General features: G+C 37.7%; 3 protein-coding genes across 3 annotated transcripts; 2 read left to right on the forward strand and 1 right to left on the reverse strand.

Annotated features, from left to right (window-relative positions):
- The first annotated feature begins 1,515 nt into the window (after positions 1-1,515).
- LOC140864169 (LEAF RUST 10 DISEASE-RESISTANCE LOCUS RECEPTOR-LIKE PROTEIN KINASE-like 2.3) lies at positions 1,516-5,119 on the forward strand. The gene is made up of 5 exons (XM_073268136.1): positions 1,516-2,301; positions 2,495-3,186; positions 3,315-3,401; positions 3,616-3,654; positions 3,733-5,119. The coding sequence occupies exons 1-5, from the start codon at positions 1,643-1,645 to the stop codon at positions 4,881-4,883; spliced, it is 2,628 nt and encodes an 875-aa protein (XP_073124237.1). The 5' UTR covers positions 1,516-1,642; the 3' UTR covers positions 4,884-5,119.
- A 1,194-nt stretch (positions 5,120-6,313) lies between these two features.
- LOC140860228 (LEAF RUST 10 DISEASE-RESISTANCE LOCUS RECEPTOR-LIKE PROTEIN KINASE-like 2.1) lies at positions 6,314-9,909 on the forward strand. The gene is made up of 5 exons (XM_073263135.1): positions 6,314-7,138; positions 7,508-8,205; positions 8,314-8,367; positions 8,495-8,533; positions 8,613-9,909. The coding sequence occupies exons 1-5, from the start codon at positions 6,456-6,458 to the stop codon at positions 9,758-9,760; spliced, it is 2,622 nt and encodes an 873-aa protein (XP_073119236.1). The 5' UTR covers positions 6,314-6,455; the 3' UTR covers positions 9,761-9,909.
- Positions 9,910-16,425: 6,516 nt separating this feature from the next.
- Positions 16,426-19,388, reverse strand: LOC140860795 (uncharacterized). Its single transcript, XM_073263801.1, has 6 exons — positions 19,136-19,388; positions 18,892-18,991; positions 18,410-18,837; positions 18,173-18,226; positions 17,272-17,586; positions 16,426-16,640 (listed from the first exon to the last, which is right to left on the reverse strand). Exons 1-6 carry the CDS (start codon positions 19,386-19,388, stop codon positions 16,426-16,428), a joined length of 1,365 nt encoding a protein of 454 aa, XP_073119902.1.
- Between the last annotated feature and the right edge of the window lie 1,205 nt (positions 19,389-20,593).

Genomic DNA, 20,593 nt, shown 5'->3' on the forward strand with positions numbered 1-20,593 from the left:
AGTGTTTGGGAGAGCTTCTAGAAAGCATTTCTCAGTTTTTCGTTAACAAAATTTTGAAATTTTGTGAAATTTTGTTAAGAAAAAGCTGAGAAGTGTTTACTAGAAACTCCCCCAAACACTACCTAAGAAATACTTTGTAGAAGCTCTACTAAACACTCCCTTAAATATCGGTGTGGTGGGATGCAGACAACTTTCCAATCCGACCGACAAACAAAACAACTGTCCTCGTTTGGTCGTGAATAACATCATACGCTCTTTGCGCCAAGCGCATTTTGAGGGAGTAACTAAAATATCTGCTTTCGATCGGAAACACCCTCAACTTCATCCCCCAAGTGAAAGCTGAATTTTGCTTCACTGGTGTGTCCATCGATCGCTTCATAACATGCCTCCTAGTAATTAATATTGTATTCTTTTTTTGCTCGATCGATTCGACAATAATTTTGTGTATACATAACATGCATGCATTAATATGCTGTGTCATTTCATCAGATAGCTAGATATATAACCAGTTCGAGTATGGTCCACATGGTGACATCTCTTCAGGGGCGGAGCCAGGATTAAATATTGAGGGGGGCCACAAACAATATTGGGAAAGATAAAAAAACGTTATAGTTTAATCAATAATAATCAATATCCATCGTTAATGAAGATTCTGAAATACATCGTTACTTTTCGAATAAATAAATTAGAATTTAGAACGTTTCTCTTGCATCTCTAGAAAAAATCTATTAAATTTTTTTGAGCAACTAGCTTCTCAATATATATCAACAATAGTCATTAAGAATATTATTTATTTAAATATGACACATTTTAATAGAAAAAAAATCTTTCAATTTCAAGTTTTACTTTGTATCATAATGATCATTTTATCTAGTAATAGAAAATTAATATCAATGAAGTTTTTTTGTTTAAAACAAACATGTCTTACTAAAATTTAAAAGTGGATTAGAATTCAACATAATAAAGAAAGATAAAAAATCCACACATAAAAGTGAGATCAAAGGAGGGAAGAGACAAAAAAATTGGAGTCAGCAGATCATGTTCCTAATTAGTGAAAGGTTATAGGATGAAGCTTTCAAGGGGCTTACGCTTATGGGGCGTCAAGCAAATACAACACATTACTTAGCTACATTTGCATCAAATTGTATCCACGGGATGTCGTGGAATGTGGTTAATGGATTCACTGAAGTTATTTATGCGGATAATTTGGTTTAAAATGTTTTTTTTACCTTCAAGAAAAGAAAATTAGAAAGGAAAACATTTGTATATAATTTTTTTAAAAAAATCTTAAAATATCAATTCCGTCTTTTCTTTTCACAAAAACCTAGATTGTATTTGGATGAATGTATTTCAAACTAAGCATTTCAAATCCAAAATCCATAATAACAAACCTATTGGTTTATTTGACAAAAATTACCCCGGGATTTTTATTAATAAAAGTCTTCTATTCATAATTTTTATCAGGCATTAAAGATATGGGCCTCTAATCTTGAAGGTGAAGAGCAAGTTCCTGGAAAGATGCACTTGATCAGGACCATTTAGTTGACTGATCATGCATTCCAGATAATTGAACCAAAAGACAAGCCATCTACACCCCCTTCAATTTCATCTTCCTTCACTAGTCTGTAATGCTTTCTCCGCCATGTCTTCTTCCATCATCCTTCTGCTCCACACCTTTACTTGGTTTCTAGCAGTGGCCCTTGTTAATGGCGCGACATTTACGCTCGTCAACAACTGTACTCAAACCATTTGGCCTGCGATTTCGGGCACCCCATCACTTAATACGACAGGATTCGAGCTCCTCAATGGTGGCACCCGAGTGTTGCAAGTTCCAAAAGGGTGGAATGGTCGGTTCTGGGGCAGAACAGGGTGTGTTTTCAATGCCAATGGCCAAGGCTCCTGCAGTACTGGCGACAACTCCACTGCAACCCTTGCGGAGTTCTCCGTCGATTCTTTCAATTCCATGGACTTTTACGACATCAGCCTGGTCGATGGCTTCAACTTACCCATTATGATACAAGGCAGAGGCAGATCGGGGCAACGCTGCCAATCCATAGGTTGCACAGAGGACTTGAACCGGCTGTGCCCAGCGGACCTGATAACTAAAAGTGGCGATGCGTGCCAGAACAAGTGCAAGGCCACCGGCGTACGCAGTCCGTCGGTGTGCGGGCTGACAAATTATTTGCAGTTGTTCAAGAATGCTTGTCCCATGGCTTTCATCTATCCCACCGATGATGCCAATGCAGTGTTCACTTGCTCCGCCGCAGATTATGTCATCACCTTCTGTCCCTACCAACTAAGGTACCACTTTTTAACCAACAAATTTATAATTAGGAATGCTGAGGTTGTGTTTGGATGCGAAACTTGAATTTCAAGTCCATCTGAGTGTTTGGATGAATTCTAAATAAGTATACTTTTCTTAATTTATTATGTAAATGCAATAGTGGAACACAAAAACTTGATTGATTTCATCAATAATTCCAAACACTTGCAGCCTGCAAAATGAGATGTGCAGCCAGCCATTTCAATGCGGCAGCATCAGCAACATAAGCTTTCCCTTCTGGGGAGCGAATCGTCCCAGAAATTGCGGCTTTCCAGGTTTCCAGTTAACCAATTGCAAGGAGGGCGATGTCCCCTTGCTCAGCATAAATTCAAGACCTTATCGAGTCCTGGGAATCAATCATTCGTCACAAACTCTAGAAGTAGCAAGACAGGACTTATGGGTCAATACATGTCCGAGTGTTCTCTACAACACAACTTTAGATCCAAACCTTTTCAGCTTTCCTCAAAACTATAGTTACAAGAAAGTCACCCTGTATTACGGCTGCAGAGAAGGTGTCAATTTGCCACTTAGTAACAACCAGTTTACCTGCTCTACAGATGGTATCGAAACTCTAAATTACTTCATGGGAGAAGAGGCATCCGACATAGGATCCAATGTCACATGTAGCAATAGCATTTCTGTGCCATTAAATCCGTCTGCTGCAGTGCTTTTGTCCAATCACTCGGCTTTAATAAACGATTTGAAGGATGCTCTTGGCAAAGGATTTTCGATCCAATGGTTAAATAGCATCGCTGACTGCCAGGGTTGCATTCGATCAGGCGGTGTTTGTGGGTATGGCCCAGATTCAGCATTGATTAACTGTAACATATCAAACAATGTGCTGGTGGTGGATACTTCAATAGGTATTTGCAAGTTTGATTCTATGCACAACTTTTGTGTAGTGATGAATAGATTGCACCTCGATTTTACGTCCATTTTTGAATGGCTTAACATGGTTTTTGTTTTTTGTTTTTTGTTTTTTTAATACTAGGTATGGGTCCAACTCTTAGTCCCGGACCTTCTCCATTTTATTACACTGGTGACGAAGATCCATTCTATGATACTAACCGTGGATATGGTATGTTCAGCTTATCGCTCCCGTCTGCCCATTTCAGCCATTTTTCATCTTTCTTGGTTAGGAAAAATTTATCATTTCGCATACACTATTTTGTGAAATCTTGAGATTGCTGAAAACACTATGACTAGTAACCCGTGTTTTCTAGGAGATTTTTAGCAATTTCGATACTTCACAAATCAAAAAATTGACTGTCTAATGTGAAGGTTTCTACTAGGTGAATCCGGGCTGTCTATTGTGGTGAAGGCTCTAATTGGTAAATCTTGTTCTGCCTTTAGTCAATTAATCAGTTCTAAAACTCTTTAATCTATTGTATACTATGATTTATTTTCAGGATTGGCCGTAATTGCAACTGTTGCAGTTGTTGCAGCCTTTATCATAGTCTACCTTCGAAGAAAACGTCGCTTCAAAAGATCACAACTTGGTTTGAACCAAGAAACTAATCCAGATGTTGAAAATTTTCTACTCAATCGTGAATATCTGGCTCCAAAGGAATATAAATATTCTCAAATCAAGAAAATAACAAAATCATTTAGTGAAAAGCTCGGGCAAGGAGGATACGGAAGCGTGTACAAAGGAACGCTAACTGATGGGCAATTTGTTGCTGTCAAGCTTTTGACAGAGACAAAAAGCAATGGAGAAGATTTCATTAATGAAGTTGCGAGCATCAGCAAAACTTCTCACGTGAATATCGTGAATCTGTTGGGATTTTGCTACGGAAAGAACAAAAGAGCTTTGGTCTATGAATTTTTGCCCAACAAATCATTAGACAAATTCATCGGTACCAATGGATCACTTAACACGAAATGCAGCCTGGATTGGGAAACTTTGCATAAAATTGCAGTCGGTGTTGCTCGAGGTTTAGAATACCTTCACAAAGGTTGCAACACGAGGATTGTTCATTTCGACATCAAGCCTCAGAATATTCTATTGGATGAAGAATTCTGTCCTAAAATATCTGATTTCGGGCTTGCTAAACTATGCAAAAAGAAGCAGAGTGTTTTATCTATGACCGGGACAAGAGGTACAATTGGATACATTGCTCCTGAAGTATTCTCCAGGAATTTTGGAGGAGTTTCTCACAAGTCAGACGTCTACAGCTACGGAATGATGGTTCTTGAAATGGCTGGAGCAAGAAACATTGTTGACCTTGGATCAATGCAGTCTAGTGAAAATTATTTTCCAGATAAGATTTATGAGCAAACAATATTACATGAAACCGAAAACTTGGAAGCAACAGCCAGTGAAGAAGAAGAAGCAACACGGAAAATGTTTTTGGTGGGATTTTGGTGCATTCAAACCATCCCCGCGGACAGGCCATCGATGTCTAAGGTTGTTGAAATGCTAGAAGGTAGTCTTGAATCCATACAGATTCCACCAAAGCCATTTCTGTTCAATCCGGTGTCACTAAGGCAAGAATTATCCCCATCCGCATCTGGAAATGTAGATATAGAAAGTTCTATTGAGGGAGAGCATGATAGTTAGCTATTGGTTCATATATATCCCACTTGAATACTTGATATTCTAAGCAAAACAAAAGGCTAGGAATTTCGTGTAGTAACATATTCATCGTATCTTAGTAAACTATAAAGAACAATGTTGTATCAAGAATGAAATGTAGTAGTTTGGAAACATAAATTTGCATATGTCAGATAGTTGTTTCACCAGATTGTTCTGAATTATGGCAGATTCGTGTATTAAAAGTTGCAATAGATAGTTTTTTTCACAAAATTGTTTTTAGTTTTTCAAAACGTTGTTTCGTCCATTACAAATTCCACTAGATTTTCACAACTTTAATTTTGCAATAATTCAGAGGTCGTATTATCTTGTACTATATATATTATTAATAAAGCACGATTGAGTAAATGAAACATTTGACCTTTTAGATGAACATTAAACCAAATGACCATATCGCCCTCTTTTCACAATCAAATTAATTACAGAATTATCTTATCGTTAAGGCATTACCAAAACCATCCCCTTATTAAAATAATGGAAAATAGTGTTTTTGGTTCACTAACTTGGTCTATTTTGGTTAAAAAAAATAAAAAAATTGTTCCATTTTGCATTTTATCCATTAATTTCAAAATTTGATTATGATACACTAACTTTAAATTTTCGGCTATCTCGAGCCAATTATTAATGCTACATCGGAATTAAAATAATCACATGACATTCAGATTTCACATTAACAATTGGACAATAATAACTGAAAATCAAAAGTTGATGTATCAAAAACCAACTTCAACAAAACACAAATCCAAAATTGGACACAGTAATGGACAAAAATAATCTTTTAATTTCCACCTAATTATAAGGTAAAATAATAATGATTGACACTAACTACTATCATCATTCCAATGCTTAAACAAAAAATCATCCTTTTTAAAAAATAAATTCTCACATTTCAATAACAATTTTAACCATTTAATACAATCAATATAACTAATTATAACAAAGATATTTTCTGATGAATTATTATAATAATTACAATCAATCAACAAGAACACATATAATTAATGGATGGCTCGACCAGCAAAGGTGAAATATTGCAGTAAATGTTGGCTAAAACTTAGAATATCTACATAAAGGCTGCAATACGAGGGTCACACATCAAGCTTTAAACATCCTTTCAGACAAAAACTTTCCCACAAATATCATGGATCCTAGGCTTGCAAAACTATGCTAGAAGAAGTATGTTTACTTGCTGGACATGAGAGTCTGGAAAAGATACCAGAATGAATGTGAGATGGATATTGTCGTAATATTGCAAATGAGTTGATAAAATTATTGGACATGATATGATATTTTTCTCGTGTCGGTTCAAACGATAGGTCCTTGAGTCATCAAACATATTGTCCTGTAATCTGAAATCATGGGGTCAAGATCAGCAAGTTCCTGGAAAGATATGTATAAAACTTGATTAGGACCATTTTGTTTCCTTAGTTGACTGATCAGGCATTCCAGGAAATTGAACCAAAAGATGAGGCATCTACACCCCTTCAATTCCCTCTTCTTCACTACACTGTAATAACTACTTTCTACAAAAGTTCTTCCATGTTTTCTTCCACCATTGTTCTGCTCCAAACCTTTACTTGGTTTCTAGCAGTGGCCCTTGTCAATGGGGCCACATTTACGGTCGTGAACAACTGTACTAATACCATTTGGCCTGCCATTTCGGGTAGTCCATCCCTTGATTCAATAGGATTCGACCTCCCCAGCGGTAGCACCGGAGTTTTCAAAGCTCCGAAAGGGTGGGTGGGTCGGCTGTGGGGCAGAACAGGGTGCACCTTTGATGCTACGGGCCAAGGATCCTGCAGAACTGGCGACTGCGGCTCTGGCCGAATAGACTGCAATGGCTTTGATTCCACTGGGATCACCCTGGCTGAGTTCTCCATCCACCGATCGGTCGATTCCATGGACTCGTATAAGATCAGCCTCGCCAATGGCTTCAACCTGCCCATTATGATAGAAGCCAGAGGCGGATCGAGACAGCACTGCCAATCCACAGGCTGCACAGAGAACGTGAACCGGCTGTGCCCGGCTGGGCTTAGAACTAAAAGTGGCCAAGCGTGCCAGAACCCTTGTAAGGCGACGGGTACCGACCGCACATCGGAGTGCGGGCCGGCAAATTATACTGCGTGTCCCATGGCTCTTATCATCCCGGACGATGATGCCAATGCAACATTCACTTGCTCCGCTGGTGATTATGTTATTACCTTCTGTCCCTCCCTGTTCAGGTACTACTCTTTAACCAAATAATATTTGGTAAACTGACACTTGGTAGGATGATCGTGCTCATCTACTCCACCTACTCGAAGACCCTTCACCTTCACGGACATTGGTTCATATTCTATGTAGTTTTAGGCACATCAAATTGTATTATTGCATTACTATTTGTCCACTTCTTTGGTACAATACATCCCAACTTCCATAATACTCTTATTCGCCATGCTTCTACGAATCTGACAAAATGTGTTGACATGTCTGTGTTTTGCTGAATCAAGAATCTTGAGAAACCATTTTAGTAGCAACCCATTATGATTGGAAATTGTTGGCCGTAGAGACGAAAGTTAATTGATTTTAGCAATAATCCGGAATTCCTGCAGCCTGCAAAATGAGAAGTGCCGCGAGCCATTCAACTGCGGCGTCCTCAGCAACATAGTCTATCCCTTTTGGGGAGGGGATCATCCTGAGATTTGCGGTTTTCCAGGTTTTGAGTTGACCAACTGCGGAGGCGAGTTCCCACAGCTCAATATTGATTCTAAGACTTATCGAGTCCTAGGATTCCATTTCTGGGAGCAAACTCTAAGAGTAGAAAGACAGGACTTAAAGGAGAGCTTATGTCCAAGTGTTCTCTACAACACAACTTTCAATCCAAACCTTTTCAGCTTTCCTCAGAACTATAGTTATGAGAACGCCACCCTGTACTACGACTGCATAGAAGATCATTCAGATTACAAGATGCCATATAATGACAACCGGTTTACCTGCCCTATAAATAGGACCCAAACTCTAAATTACTTCGTGGCAGGGAAGGTATCTGAGCTAGGATACAATGTCAAATGCAAAACTAGTATCTCTATTCCAGTAAATCAGTCTGCAACAAAGACTTTGTACAATGTTTCAACTCCGCTAAATGATTTAAAGAATGCATTTCACCAAGGATTTTATATCCAATGGATAAATAGCATCGCTAGCTGCCAGGGTTGCGTTCGATCAGGTGGGGTTTGTGTATATGACCCGAATTCAACATTGATTAACTGTAATATTTTTCAGCATACGCTGGTGGAGGCCCCTACTATAGGTATTTGCAAGTTTGATTCTGTGCATAGTTTTAAATAGGTTTCACCATAATAATAAAGTCCTTCATTTACATTTGGATGGTGTAATATGGTTTGGTTTTTTGTACAAGGTTTGCCTATCGCTCTCGGTCCCACTCCATTTTTTTATTCTGATACTGGATATGGTATGCTCATCTTATCGTTCCCCCCATCCGTTTTAGTCCCTTTTTTTTTATCATATTTTCGATTGAAATTTTTTCATCACTTTGTCATGTTGAGTTTATTGTCTAATGTGAAGAAGGTTTGTACTAGGTGAATCTGGACTGTCTGCTATGGAGAAGTTTCTAATAGGTAAATTTTGTGCCATCATTGGTTTGTTAATGGGTTGAGTGACTCTACTACCTATGGTGTCATGTTATTCTATTTTCAGGAACGGCGCTAGTTGCAACATTTATAGTTGCTGCGGCCTTTATCTTACTCTGTCTTGTAAGACGTCGTCGTCGCCATAAAAGATCACGATCTGCTTTGTACCAGGATACTAATCCAAATGTTGAAAATTTTCTACTGAACAATGCATATCTGGCTCCACAAAGATATGAATACTCCCATATCAAGAAAATAACCAAATCGTTTAGTGATAAGCTCGGGCAAGGAGGATATGGAAGCGTGTACAAAGGAACTCTATCCAATGGGAAACTTGTTGCTGTCAAGCTTTTGATAGAGTCAAAAAGCAATGGAGAAGATTTCATTAACGAAGTTGCTAGTATAAGCAGAACTTCACATGTCAATATCGTGAATCTTTTGGGGTTTTGCTATGAGAAAAACAGAAGAGCTTTAATCTATGAATTCATGCCCAACAAATCTCTAGATGAATTCATCAACACCAATGGACCAATCAATACAAATTGTCAATTGGATTGGGAAATATTGCATAAGATTGCACTGGGTGTTGCTCGGGGTCTAGAATATCTTCACAAAGGTTGTAATACGAGGATCGTTCATTTTGACATCAAGCCTCAAAATATTCTTTTAGATGAAGAATTCTGTCCCAAAATATCTGATTTTGGACTTGCTAAACTATGCGAGAAAAGACAAAGTATTCTATCTATGGTCGGGACGAGAGGAACAGTTGGATACATCTCTCCTGAAGTATTCTCAAGGAATTTTGGAGGAGTTTCTCACAAATCTGATGTGTACAGCTATGGTATGATGGTTCTTGAAATGGCGGGAGCAAAGGGTATCGTTGGCATGGGATCAATCCAGTCGAGTGGACACTATTTTCCGGATAAAATTTATGATCAAGTAACACATCAGGAAAACAAGAACTTTGATGACATTGTGAGTAGTGAAGAGGATGATGACTTGAGCAGGAAGATGTTTTTGGTGGGGTTTTGGTGCATTCAGACCATTCCCGCGGACAGGCCGTCGATGTCTAAGGTCGTGGACATGTTAGAAGGGAGCCTTCAATCTATACAAATTCCACCAAAGCCATACCTATTTAATCCTCCCAATTTGGGGCAAGGATTTTCCTCCTCAGCCTCTGGAAATATGGAGATGGGAAATAAGGCTGAAGATTAGCAACATTGTTGGAACAGAACAAATTTGCCTGAACATGTTTTTTTTTTACATGAATTAACGAAATATAGCTTATCATATATGTGTGATATAATTTATTTAGTCTAAATCATGATCCTCAATGTTACAAGTCCAATCAAACATATCAACGTTTTAACAAAGTCAATGAAAATCAGATTATTTTGCTAACTTGATCAATATAATAAAATAAATAAATAAAGTAAAGTCTTTACTTGATTCAGCATCGGTTGAATGCAAAATTATTTCTAATTAATTAGTTTAAAATTTTTAAAAAAATTTGTGAATTTTAGAATTTAGTAATTAGCGCAATTTTGAAATGTAAAGTTTTAGTCATCGTATACTTGCCACACCAAAAGATGTCAAAACTATTAAGTATCTATATATTTGTGTTTGTCCAAGGAACAGGGCTACAACATACATTTTTAGAAACTCTGAGTTGAGATCTTGAGAGTAAGATCATGCCAGAGTTTAACAAACAAACGCAGCCAAGTAATAACAATCGAAACTTCGTAAAACTACTAAAATAGTTGATGTTTCATAATAAAATACAGTAATATTAGAAAGTATATTTAATTTATCGAATTTTTTTCAAACCAATAATAGTTATGCAAGCATTAGATATATGATTAGTACAATTAATCAGATCCTTCTTCTTTCCGGACATTATGAACGATGCATCTAAAGATGAATATTTAGGTAGTGTTTGCAACCTCTAAAAATAAGTGATTATGGAGATTCTCTTAATAAATTTGTTAAGTAAAATTTGTTAAGAGAATCTCCATAATCACTTATTTTTAGAGGTCGCAAACACTACATTATATAACTATCTGAAAAAAACGGTGTACGTGGTTGGTTATGTAAAATAGGCAGTGTTGTCCTTTGTGTTGTAACACCACAGACAACACAGTGCAGCAAAAATTTAAAGCGTAAATAAAACACAAGTAAATAATTTTGCACGAGTATAAAAACTCGTGCGGGTGCCTTAGGGCTAAATATTACTAGTAAACGTAAGATCAGTCTTACAAAGCAATCATAGTAATTTTACGAAAAGTCATTAAATCCTAAATTTCTCAACAAGTTGAGAAATCAAACTTGCATCCTAAAATACAACAGAGTATAAAAGAAATTGGATGCAACTTTCGTAGCCTAAATTGAAGAGACATAAAAGATCTTCAACAACACAGTTCCCACAGTGTTGTTTCTGATGTCTTCAACACGAACGAAAACACGGGGACATGCAACAACGATGGCTGCAAACCTTGCTTCAGAGTTCTTCAAATACTTCAACAGAATTCTTCAGAGTATGCGCAGAGTATTGTACGTCTGAAGCTTGCTTTTATCTTGTGCGTGAAATCCCCTTTTATAGATTAACATTCAAATCTTGAAGATTTCCTTAGATAGAATCCTACATGAATAAGAAAACATATTTTAGTAGGAAATAAACTCTATCAAATCTTGCAAATCAAATCTTGATAATATCGAATTATATTATATCAACTAATCACCTTATCAAAACATGATTTAAACTTTGGCAAATATATCTTTAACATAAACGACACATACTCAGGATATTTATCATATATTTTATCTTGTCTAGAAAACAAAATCTAATAATATCAATTAATACAAGGGCCAAAAATATCAAGGAATAAAATTCCTTTCAATCTCTCCTTTTTTGCTTTCTGGACAAAACATTGCACAAGAATGAACTAATCACAAACTCCCCCTGAGTTTAAAAATCTTCTCCCCCTGAATCTTAAAGTCTCCCCCTGAAGTGTTGTCCCTCGTGTCGTAACACGGTGGATAGCATGGACAATAACACATGGGATTCTTTGATTCATATATCAGATCACAAGTGGGGTAGAAGATGTTAGTCTAGTTAAAGCATGTAAGAGTACTTAAAGCACATAACTAGAACGAACAAAAACACTTATATTATAATAAAAAAGAAACAGATAAGCAAAGATGAGAGAAGAAGCAAAATCTAAATTTGATCACTATCGGATCCCTCTTGATCAGTAGCTTCATCCTCATCATCTTTAGTCCCAGATGGACCAGCTTCAACTTGTGCACTATTATCTCCCCCTGTTTGGCCAGAAATACCAAGTTGTCTCCGACAATCAGCCGAGATCATGCTGTAGAACGCAATATCTTCCCGTGCTTGCGCAATTTTCTCTTCAGCACGAGTCATCAGCAGCTGAATAGTGGCAGTGGTGAATTCCAAGGTAGTAGGAGTAGGCACTGTTTCTTCAGTGTTGTCACCCGTGTTGGCAACACCGGGTGCAACACCAACAGCTTCAGCAGCAGAAGTAGGAATAACAGTCCAGGGCAAATCCAGAACTCGATTTCCCTTGAGAAGTCCAGCTGCTAACTTCAAAATCTCAGGTTGATCAGTGAGATCTTCTGTAATATTGCGGATGAAAGCCTGAGATTCCAAAATGCCATAGATCAAGGATGGGAAAGGCAGCTTAGTAGACTTGAGTCCTCCATCAGCAAACTGGAGCACTGTCTTGAACATCATCTTCCCAAAATTGAAGGGACTCCCAGTCCCAATGGCATACAAAATGACCGCCTGTGGTCTTGTGATAACTGTTGAGTTGGATGAAGGAGTCCAATTTCTCACAGCTATCTTATGCAGCACAGAATAAAAAGAGGTGAGCTTAGCTGCAGAAAAATGGTCAGAGAATTTTTTGACCATACCACTAGTAAGAACAGTAATCACTTCATTGATTTATGGAGGATTGCCTTCATCCACATCTGGGGTGGAATAAAAAGAGTTGATTACGGCTGGAGTGAACTCGAACAGCCTACCCCGAAGGTACACCAAGCCATACTTTGCAGATTCTGGATCTTCAATGCTTGAGGTTAAGTTGGCGTAGAACTCCAGAATCACCCTCTTACAATAGGGTATCACCGCAAAAATAGTAGAATAGAGTTGTCTAAGCTTCAAAAAATCAATCAAATTGTACCTATCGTAGGAGCGTACATCTATGTTCCTTTCATCCAGTAGACCTCTATGAGTGAAGAGAGGCCAGACAGCAGCAGCATCACCAGAATAAAACATGAGGGAATGAGAAGCATCCATGTCATAGTCCTTATCAACAGTGTTGTTCGTGGTGTTGACGACACCAACAGCAACACTGGCATCAGGAGCAAAAACTTCCTCAGTCTCTAAAGCATCTTCATCAGCATTCATGCTGGAAATATCTTCAGAGTCTTCTTTTTCTCCAATATCAGCACTCTTATCAGAAGAATCAGCAGCTGACGTGGCAGAGGAGGAAGAGGAGGAAGAAACAAAATCTTGATGTGCTTTTCCCTGAGCAAATTCTTCCATCATCTCAGTATCAGGCTCATCATCGGAGAGATGAGCAGAAGGAGGAACAGACGAAGAAGCCTTGCCTTGCTTAAGGATTTCCAAAATTTGAGCCAGAGTGGCATCTTCATCAGAAGCAATACTTTTTTGAGGAACAGTAGCAGCAGGAGTGTCCTTAGTAGGAACATCATCAGAAGGGTTTGAATCTTTGCTATCAGAAGCAGATTCAATGATCGGAGCAGAGGCAGAGGCAACAGCAAAACCAGAGGGTTTCTTCCTTGCCACAAATTCATAGTTGGCATCATCAGAATTGTCGCCGGAGCTGCGATCTTCTTCAGCCATGGAGATGCGAGGAACCTTGTAAAACCGCTTAGACTGAGTAAAATCAGGGTCGTACCCTGCCTGCCTTTTTGAACGCCGAACCATCGGTGGAGGAGGATTAACACTATTCAAAACGGAAAAATCAAGAGGATTCTCCAAATCAATCGCGTTTCCTGGTTCTCACGACATGAGAACAGCAAGATGAACGGGTTCCATGGGTACTGGAACGATCGACAGAGAAGGAGTGGAAGTTGGGTTCTCCGGTGTTGCAACACTGGCGGAAACATCGGGTTTTTTATGACCCATCTCGCTTCTAATATCCTGTGGATCAAAGCCTGCCATGGAAAATAAAAATTCTAGAGAAAGAAGGATGTAGGGTTTGCAGAAGACTTGATCGAGAGTAAAGAAATTTGAGAAGATGATAATGCCCGATAATCACGAAAACTCATATATATAACCCTTATCACAAACAATAATATTTTCCTAACAAACCCATAATTACTTTGATTTCCTTATCTCACCAGGTTACCAACGGCCAAGAATTAAAAACCGAGATTAAAGAGATAAAATCTCATAAATAAGGCAATAATCCAAGATGTATATTTCAGCCCAAATCTTCCAGAATTACCTACACATCAGCGTAACTCCACTGAACCAAAAGGCAATCACAAAAATTCAATTTTTAGTAAATAGGGTAAATCATCAAAATTCGTCTATTTAGAAACTTACCCAAAAACAGAACCCTATTAACAAAAATGCATATGCATGACCTATTTTATGCCTAAACAGAATGTAACATAAAGTAAGAATGCAATCACAAGCAAACAATATGTTGACAAGTGTAGTGTTGTCTCTCATGTTGCTAGCATTATCAACAACACCATAGTTTTTCAAAAAGCATTTGAGACTTACACACTTGATTACCCTTGTTTTTAAAAAAATTCCAGAATTGGTAGCCTGCACACTAAAAGAACAGTCTTCATTGGACTCAATTAGGTAGCTTTTTCCATTTTCTTCCGATTATTTATAAAGATTGTATATATGACATTGGTCATCAAACTTTAAAAAGCTGAACACTGAATTTTCGAAACCACTTTTCACATGGGACAAGAACATGGAATACACGTACATCCCTCAACTACTTAGTGGTTTAGTCAGAGTTCGATTTACAAGGGCCAGTATGTTTCAATAAAAAATTTGCAGAAAAACTTGGCATTGATTGAATCAATGAAACAGAGATTTAAACACTACACAAAACAGAGTGAGTGCAGAATGCCTAAAATCCTAAAAATGCATGACAAGAAGAACAACAGTGTTGTCGGTAGTGTTGTAACACCGCAGACAACACATGCAATGAATTATAATGCACACATGCTGAGTGACCTCCGAAGAGTTGAGAATCTCTCATGATCTAATGCTTTAGTAAATATGTCTGCCAATTGGTTATTGGTTCCAATAGACTCCATTCGAATCATACCTTTTTCTACTAAATCTCGAATAAAGTGATGACGAATGTCAATGTGTTTTGTGCGTGAGTTTGAACTGGATTCTATGATATATCAATAGCACTCGAATTATCACAATAAACAATGGGGGGTTCACTCTTAAAACCATAATCTTCAATCATTTGGTTCATCCAAAGAAGTTGTGAACAACAACTTCCGGCTGCCACATATTCAGATTCAGCAGTCGAAAGTGACACACAATTTTGCTTATGACTATACCATAAAACCAAATTATTGCCAAGGTAAAAACACCCACCCGTAGTGCTCTTTCTATCATTCACATCACCAGCCCAATCAGCATCACTAAAACCTACAAGATTAGTGTTGGTTTCCCTCGTATACCACAATCCCAAATCCAATGTACCCGAAACATATTTCAAAATTCTCATAACAGATTTTAAATGGGTTACCTTTGGATCAGATTGGTACCTAGCACATAAACACACACTGAACATGATATCCGGACGACTAGCAGTCAAGTACAAAAGACTCCCTATCATGCTGCAATACATGGTGTTGTTAACACCAGCCGCAACACTGTCTTTTTCTAATTTTTCACTCGAGCCCATAGGAGTTTTCATGTTCTTAACATTCTCTTTGCAAAAATTTTTCACCAAATTCTTTGCATACTTACTTTGACAAAGAAAAATCCCATCATTTGATTGCTTAACTTGCAGTCCAAGGAAAAAAGTTAACTCTCCTACCATGCTCATTTCAAAAGTAGAAGACATGCATTCAACAAAACTATCAACATGCTTTTGAGAAGAAGCACCAAATATAATGTCATCCACATAAACTTGACAAATAAGGATTTCACCTTTGGCCTTTTGAATAAAAAGGTTTTTGTCAACCTCACCTCGTTTGAAGCCAATTTCGAGCAAATACTCGGTCAACCTACCATACCATGCTCGTGGAGCTTGCTTCAAGCCATAGAGTGCCTTCTTCAACTTGTAAACATGATCCAAGTGGTGTGGATCCTCAAAGCCTTTGGGTTGCTTCACATACACTTCCTCATTTAAAATATCATTCAAAAATGCACTCTTCACATCCATTTGGTAAAGTTTTATACCCATATGACATGCAATTGCTAGCAATAGTCGGACTGACTCAATGCGCGCAACAGGAGCAAAGGTCTCATCAAAATCAACCCCCTCAACCTGCGTATACCCTTGAGCAACTAACCTTGCTTTGTTCCTAATGATGTTTCCTGATTCATCGGTTTTATTTTTAAAAATCCATTTTGTACCAATGACATTACCATGATCAGGAGGTGGAACCAAAAACCACACATCATTTCGGACAAATTGCTCAAGTTCTTCATGCATGGCATTTACCCAAAATTCATCATTCAAAGCATCATTGACATTCTTGGGTTCAATATTGGAAACAAAACAGGAATGCATTACTCGTGAGTACATGAAACTCATGCATACTAACCCAACCATCTTGCGGTAGTCAACTTTGTCCTTAACACGGGTTTGTCTTGTTCCATGAGCATCTCCAATAATCTATGATGATGGATGATTCTTCTGTATCTTGCTTGAAATGTTCTTTTCAGTAGATACCTCAGTTTCCTCATTATTTTGAGAATTTTCTTCATGAACAGTTTTTGGAAGAACCAGTGTTGTGTTTGGTGTTATAACATCCGGGACAACACTGTGTTCTTCAGGAGGAATTTCCAGCAAGCCTTCAATATCATCTTCAGCAGTTTTTCCTTTGAGATCTGCACCATCATAAAAAACAACATTAATAGATTCCATAATTGTTCTGGTCCTAAGGTTATACATCCTATATGCACGACTATTAGTAGAATAACCAAGGAACAAACACTTATCACTTTTTGGAATCAAATTTTGCTAGGTGATTTCTATCATTCAAAACATAGCATACACAGCCAAAGATATGAAAATAAGTGAGATTTGGCTTCTTTTCCATGAGAATTTCATAGGAAGTCATCGAAGAACCACTTCTCAAATACACACGATTGGAAATATGACATGCTGTGTTTAATGCTTCTGCCCAAAATTTCTTAGAGATATTTTTTGAGCTTATCATCACCCTAGCCATCTCCTGCAACGTCCTATTCTTCCTTTCGGCAATTCCATTTTGTTGAGGAGTTTTTGGGGCAGAGAATTCCTGTGAGATGCCCTTCTTATCACATAAAAAAGAAAAAGATGAGTTCTCAAATTTCTTTCCATGATCAGTTCTGATTCTTGCTACAGTCAAAGTATGTAGGTTAATAATCTTGGTAAACAACTTCTTAAAAACATCAAAAGTGTCTGATTTTTCTCTATGAAATCTGACCCATGTAAAACGAGAAAAATCATCAACACATACCAAAGAATACTTTTTACCTCCATAGCTTTCGACTTCCATGTGACCCATCAAATCCATGTGCAAAAGTTCAAGATACCGTGTCGTCCCACAGTGTTGTAACATGGGGTGCGAAACACGGGTTTGCTTACCTTTTTGGCATGCACCGCAAACATAAGAAACCCCAGCCTTTAGATTTGGAAGACCTCTTACAGCTTCAAACTTACTCAAATTCTTTAAGGTCTTGAAATTCACATGTCCAAGTTTTTGGTTCCATAAACTAAACTCATCAACCTTTGAGTGTCTACATGCCAATTCTTCACCAAGTTGGTAGCAATTATCAACTGATCTTGTACCTGTCATAACACAACGATTAGTATTATCAAAAACTTCACAAGTATTCTTATCAAACTTCACATGCAAGTCATCATCACACAGTTGGCTAATTGAAATTAAATTCGCATTAAGTCCTTCAACGTGTAAGAAGTTATGAAGCTTTGGAAACCCTTCTATGTTGAGTGTTCCTTTGCCAACAATTCTTCCCTTTGCACCATCTCCATAGGTCACTCTACCACCATTTTGTTCAACGTAATTAGTGAGGTGATCTTTCAAGCCTGTCATGTGTCGAGAGCTTCCACTATCAAAATACCAATTACCTGCAGTGTTAGCTTTCAAGGAAGTATAAATAACAAAACATCTAACATCAGGCTTTTGTATCCAAACATTCTTCACAGTGGGCCTCTTTCTGCTAGTGTTGCTCTTGGTGTTGGGCAACACGGGGGGCAACACCTGCTTAGATTCCCACACCACATAGTCATTTTTCAGCTTTCGACAAAAGGGCCTGATATGACCAGATTTGAGACAATAGTGACATACAAAAGGACGCTTCCATTGTTTTGGCTTAGGGACAGAAACATTCTTTTTCAACAATGGGTTTCTTACCTTTCGAAGCAGTTGAAGGATGATTCAAGAAATCATTACCTTCCTTCACAAACACTGGTGATTTGGAAGATTCACCAGTTTCAAAAACACTTTCTTTAAAACCAAGACCAAACTTATCATTCTTACCCATAGTCAAAATGGAATCAAGTTTGCTTGAACTAGAATTAAATTTATCAAGTGTTGTTTTTGCTCTTTCAAGTTCAGAATTCAGCAACCCTAATTCCAGATCTTTCTTACTCATTAGAACTTCCAATCTAGCCACAACAGCTTTCAATTGAATATTCTCTTTTGTAAGGGTTGAGTTCAACTGATTCCTCTTGTTCCAATCACAGTACAACTCTTCATAGAGTTTTTGAATACCTTCCAGAGTATAAGGATCAGCTACCTGTTCTTCATGATTACTGGAATTATCAAGGTTAGAAGCAACAAAACAAACAGATTTTTGAACTGTGTTGCCTCCAGGTGTTGCAACACCGGAGCCAACACCAAGAGGATTAATCTGAAAATGTTTCTTACTCTCCAACAAAGTAGTAAAGGATATGAGATCTGCCTGTTCAATCTTTTCTTGTTCTTCTTCAGAATCATCATCACTCAGAGAAGCATTCATACCTTTCCGAAGGCGATTTGCGCATTCATAAGCATAGTGGCCATATCCCTTATATTCCCTGCATTGAACATTATCAAAATTTTTGCTTGAGGACTGAACCTTACCTTCATACCTTTGACGAGGTCCTCGAGTAGCAGCAGGTTTTTGAGGTTTCTCTGAAGTAGGCAATTTAGGAAAATTTGAAGGTTGCGCACCTTTCACATCCTTCTTTTCTTTCATAACCTTGAAATAATCAGTGAACTTCTTCGAAATCAAGGCGATAGAATTCTATTCAAGATCAGATTTCTTTACTTCCTGTTGAACTTCAGAAAAATCATTGTAAACATTATTAGATACTTGAAAGGCAATAGACTTACCTTTTGAGTCATCTTTGGCTTCTAACTCCATTTCATATGTGCGAACAGAACTTATTAACTCATCCAAACCCATTGTAGATGTATCTTTGGATTCATCTATCGCACAAACCTTGGTGTGAAATCTTTTGGGGACAGAACGAAGCACTTTGGATACAAGTCTCTCGTTTGAAATAGGATCACCAAGAACAGATGCTTCATTTGCAAGGCTCATCAATCTTCCATTATATTCCATGATGGTCTCTGATTTCTCCATTCTCATTTTTTCAAATTTTGAAGTTATGAGATGCATCCTTGTTTTCTTAACACTTGCCGAGCCTTCACAGTGGGTTTGCAGTTTCTCCCAAGCATCCCTAGCACAAGTACAAGTACCAATTAGATTAAACATATTCATATCAACAGAAACAAACATAGCATTAAGAGCTTTAGCATTATAAATAGCCGTAGTATTCTCCTCGGCTGTCCATTGTGATCTTGGCTTTGGTCCTGGTACATCATCATCTCTCATAGGTGGTGACCAACCGTCAAGAACACGTTGCCAAGCCCTGGACTCAATGGATTGGATGTACATGCTCATCTTCAATTTCCAAGGGCCGTAATTTGTTCCATCCAAAATAGGTGGATGAATTGCACTTGTGTACGGAGTGTCCATAACTAACCTGTAACACAAACCAGGAACTCACTTAGTAAAGTCAAGTGGTGGCTCTGATGCCACGTGAAAGAAACGGTGTACGTAGTTGGTTATGTAAAATAGGCAGTGTTGTCCTTTGTGTTGTAACACCACAGACAACACAGTGCAGCAGAAATTTAAAGCGTAAATAAAACACAAGTAAATAATTTTGCACGAGTATAAAAATCGTGCGGGTGCCTTAGGGCTAAATATTAGTAGTAAACGTAAGATCAGTCTTACAAATCAATCCTAGTAATTTTACGAAAAGTCATTAAATCCTAAATTTCTCAACAAGTTGAGAAATCAAACTTGCATCCTAAAATACAACAGAGTATAAAAGAAATTGGATGCAACTCCCGTAGCCTAAATTGAAGAGACAGAAAAGATCTTCAACAACATAGTTCCCACAGTGTTGTCTCTGATGTCTTCAACACGAACGACAACATGGGGACATGCAACAACGATGACTGCAAACCTTGATTCAGAGTTCTTCAAATTCTTCAACAGAATTCTTCAGAGTAGAGTATTGTACGTCTGAAGCTTGCTTTTATCTTGTGCGTGAAATCCCCTTTTATAGATTAACATTCAAATTTTGAAGATTTCCTTAGATAGAGTCCTACATGAATAAGGAAACATGTTTTAGTAGGAAATAAACTCTATCAAATCTTGCAAATCAAATCTTGATAATATCAAATTATATTATATCAACTAATCACCTTATCAAGACATGATTTAAACTTTGGCAAATATATCTTTAGCATAAACGATACATACTCAGAATATTTACCATA

This window comes from Henckelia pumila, chromosome 4 (genome assembly GCF_033568475.1).
Source record: "Henckelia pumila isolate YLH828 chromosome 4, ASM3356847v2, whole genome shotgun sequence".
NCBI classification, from domain to species: Eukaryota; Viridiplantae; Streptophyta; class Magnoliopsida; order Lamiales; family Gesneriaceae; genus Henckelia; species Henckelia pumila.

Coding starts and splice junctions, on each gene's coding strand:
- LOC140860795 (XM_073263801.1), bottom strand. CDS start 19,388: ATGGAGAAATCAGAGACCATCATGGAATATAATGGAAGATTGATGAGC. Junction 18,992..19,135: donor AGCCAAAGATGACTCAAAAG/GTAAGTCTATTG, acceptor AGGTTATGAAAG/AAAAGAAGGATGTGAAAGGT. Junction 18,227..18,409: donor TAGATTGGAAGTTCTAATGA/GTAAGAAAGATC, acceptor CCAAATCACCAG/TGTTTGTGAAGGAAGGTAAT.
- LOC140860228 (XM_073263135.1), top strand. CDS start 6,456: ATGTTTTCTTCCACCATTGTTCTGCTCCAAACCTTTACTTGGTTTCTA. Junction 7,139..7,507: donor TTCTGTCCCTCCCTGTTCAG/GTACTACTCTTT, acceptor GAATTCCTGCAG/CCTGCAAAATGAGAAGTGCC. Junction 8,206..8,313: donor GGTGGAGGCCCCTACTATAG/GTATTTGCAAGT, acceptor TTTTTGTACAAG/GTTTGCCTATCGCTCTCGGT.
- LOC140864169 (XM_073268136.1), top strand. CDS start 1,643: ATGTCTTCTTCCATCATCCTTCTGCTCCACACCTTTACTTGGTTTCTA. Junction 3,187..3,314: donor GGTGGTGGATACTTCAATAG/GTATTTGCAAGT, acceptor TTTTAATACTAG/GTATGGGTCCAACTCTTAGT. Junction 3,655..3,732: donor TGTGGTGAAGGCTCTAATTG/GTAAATCTTGTT, acceptor ATTTATTTTCAG/GATTGGCCGTAATTGCAACT.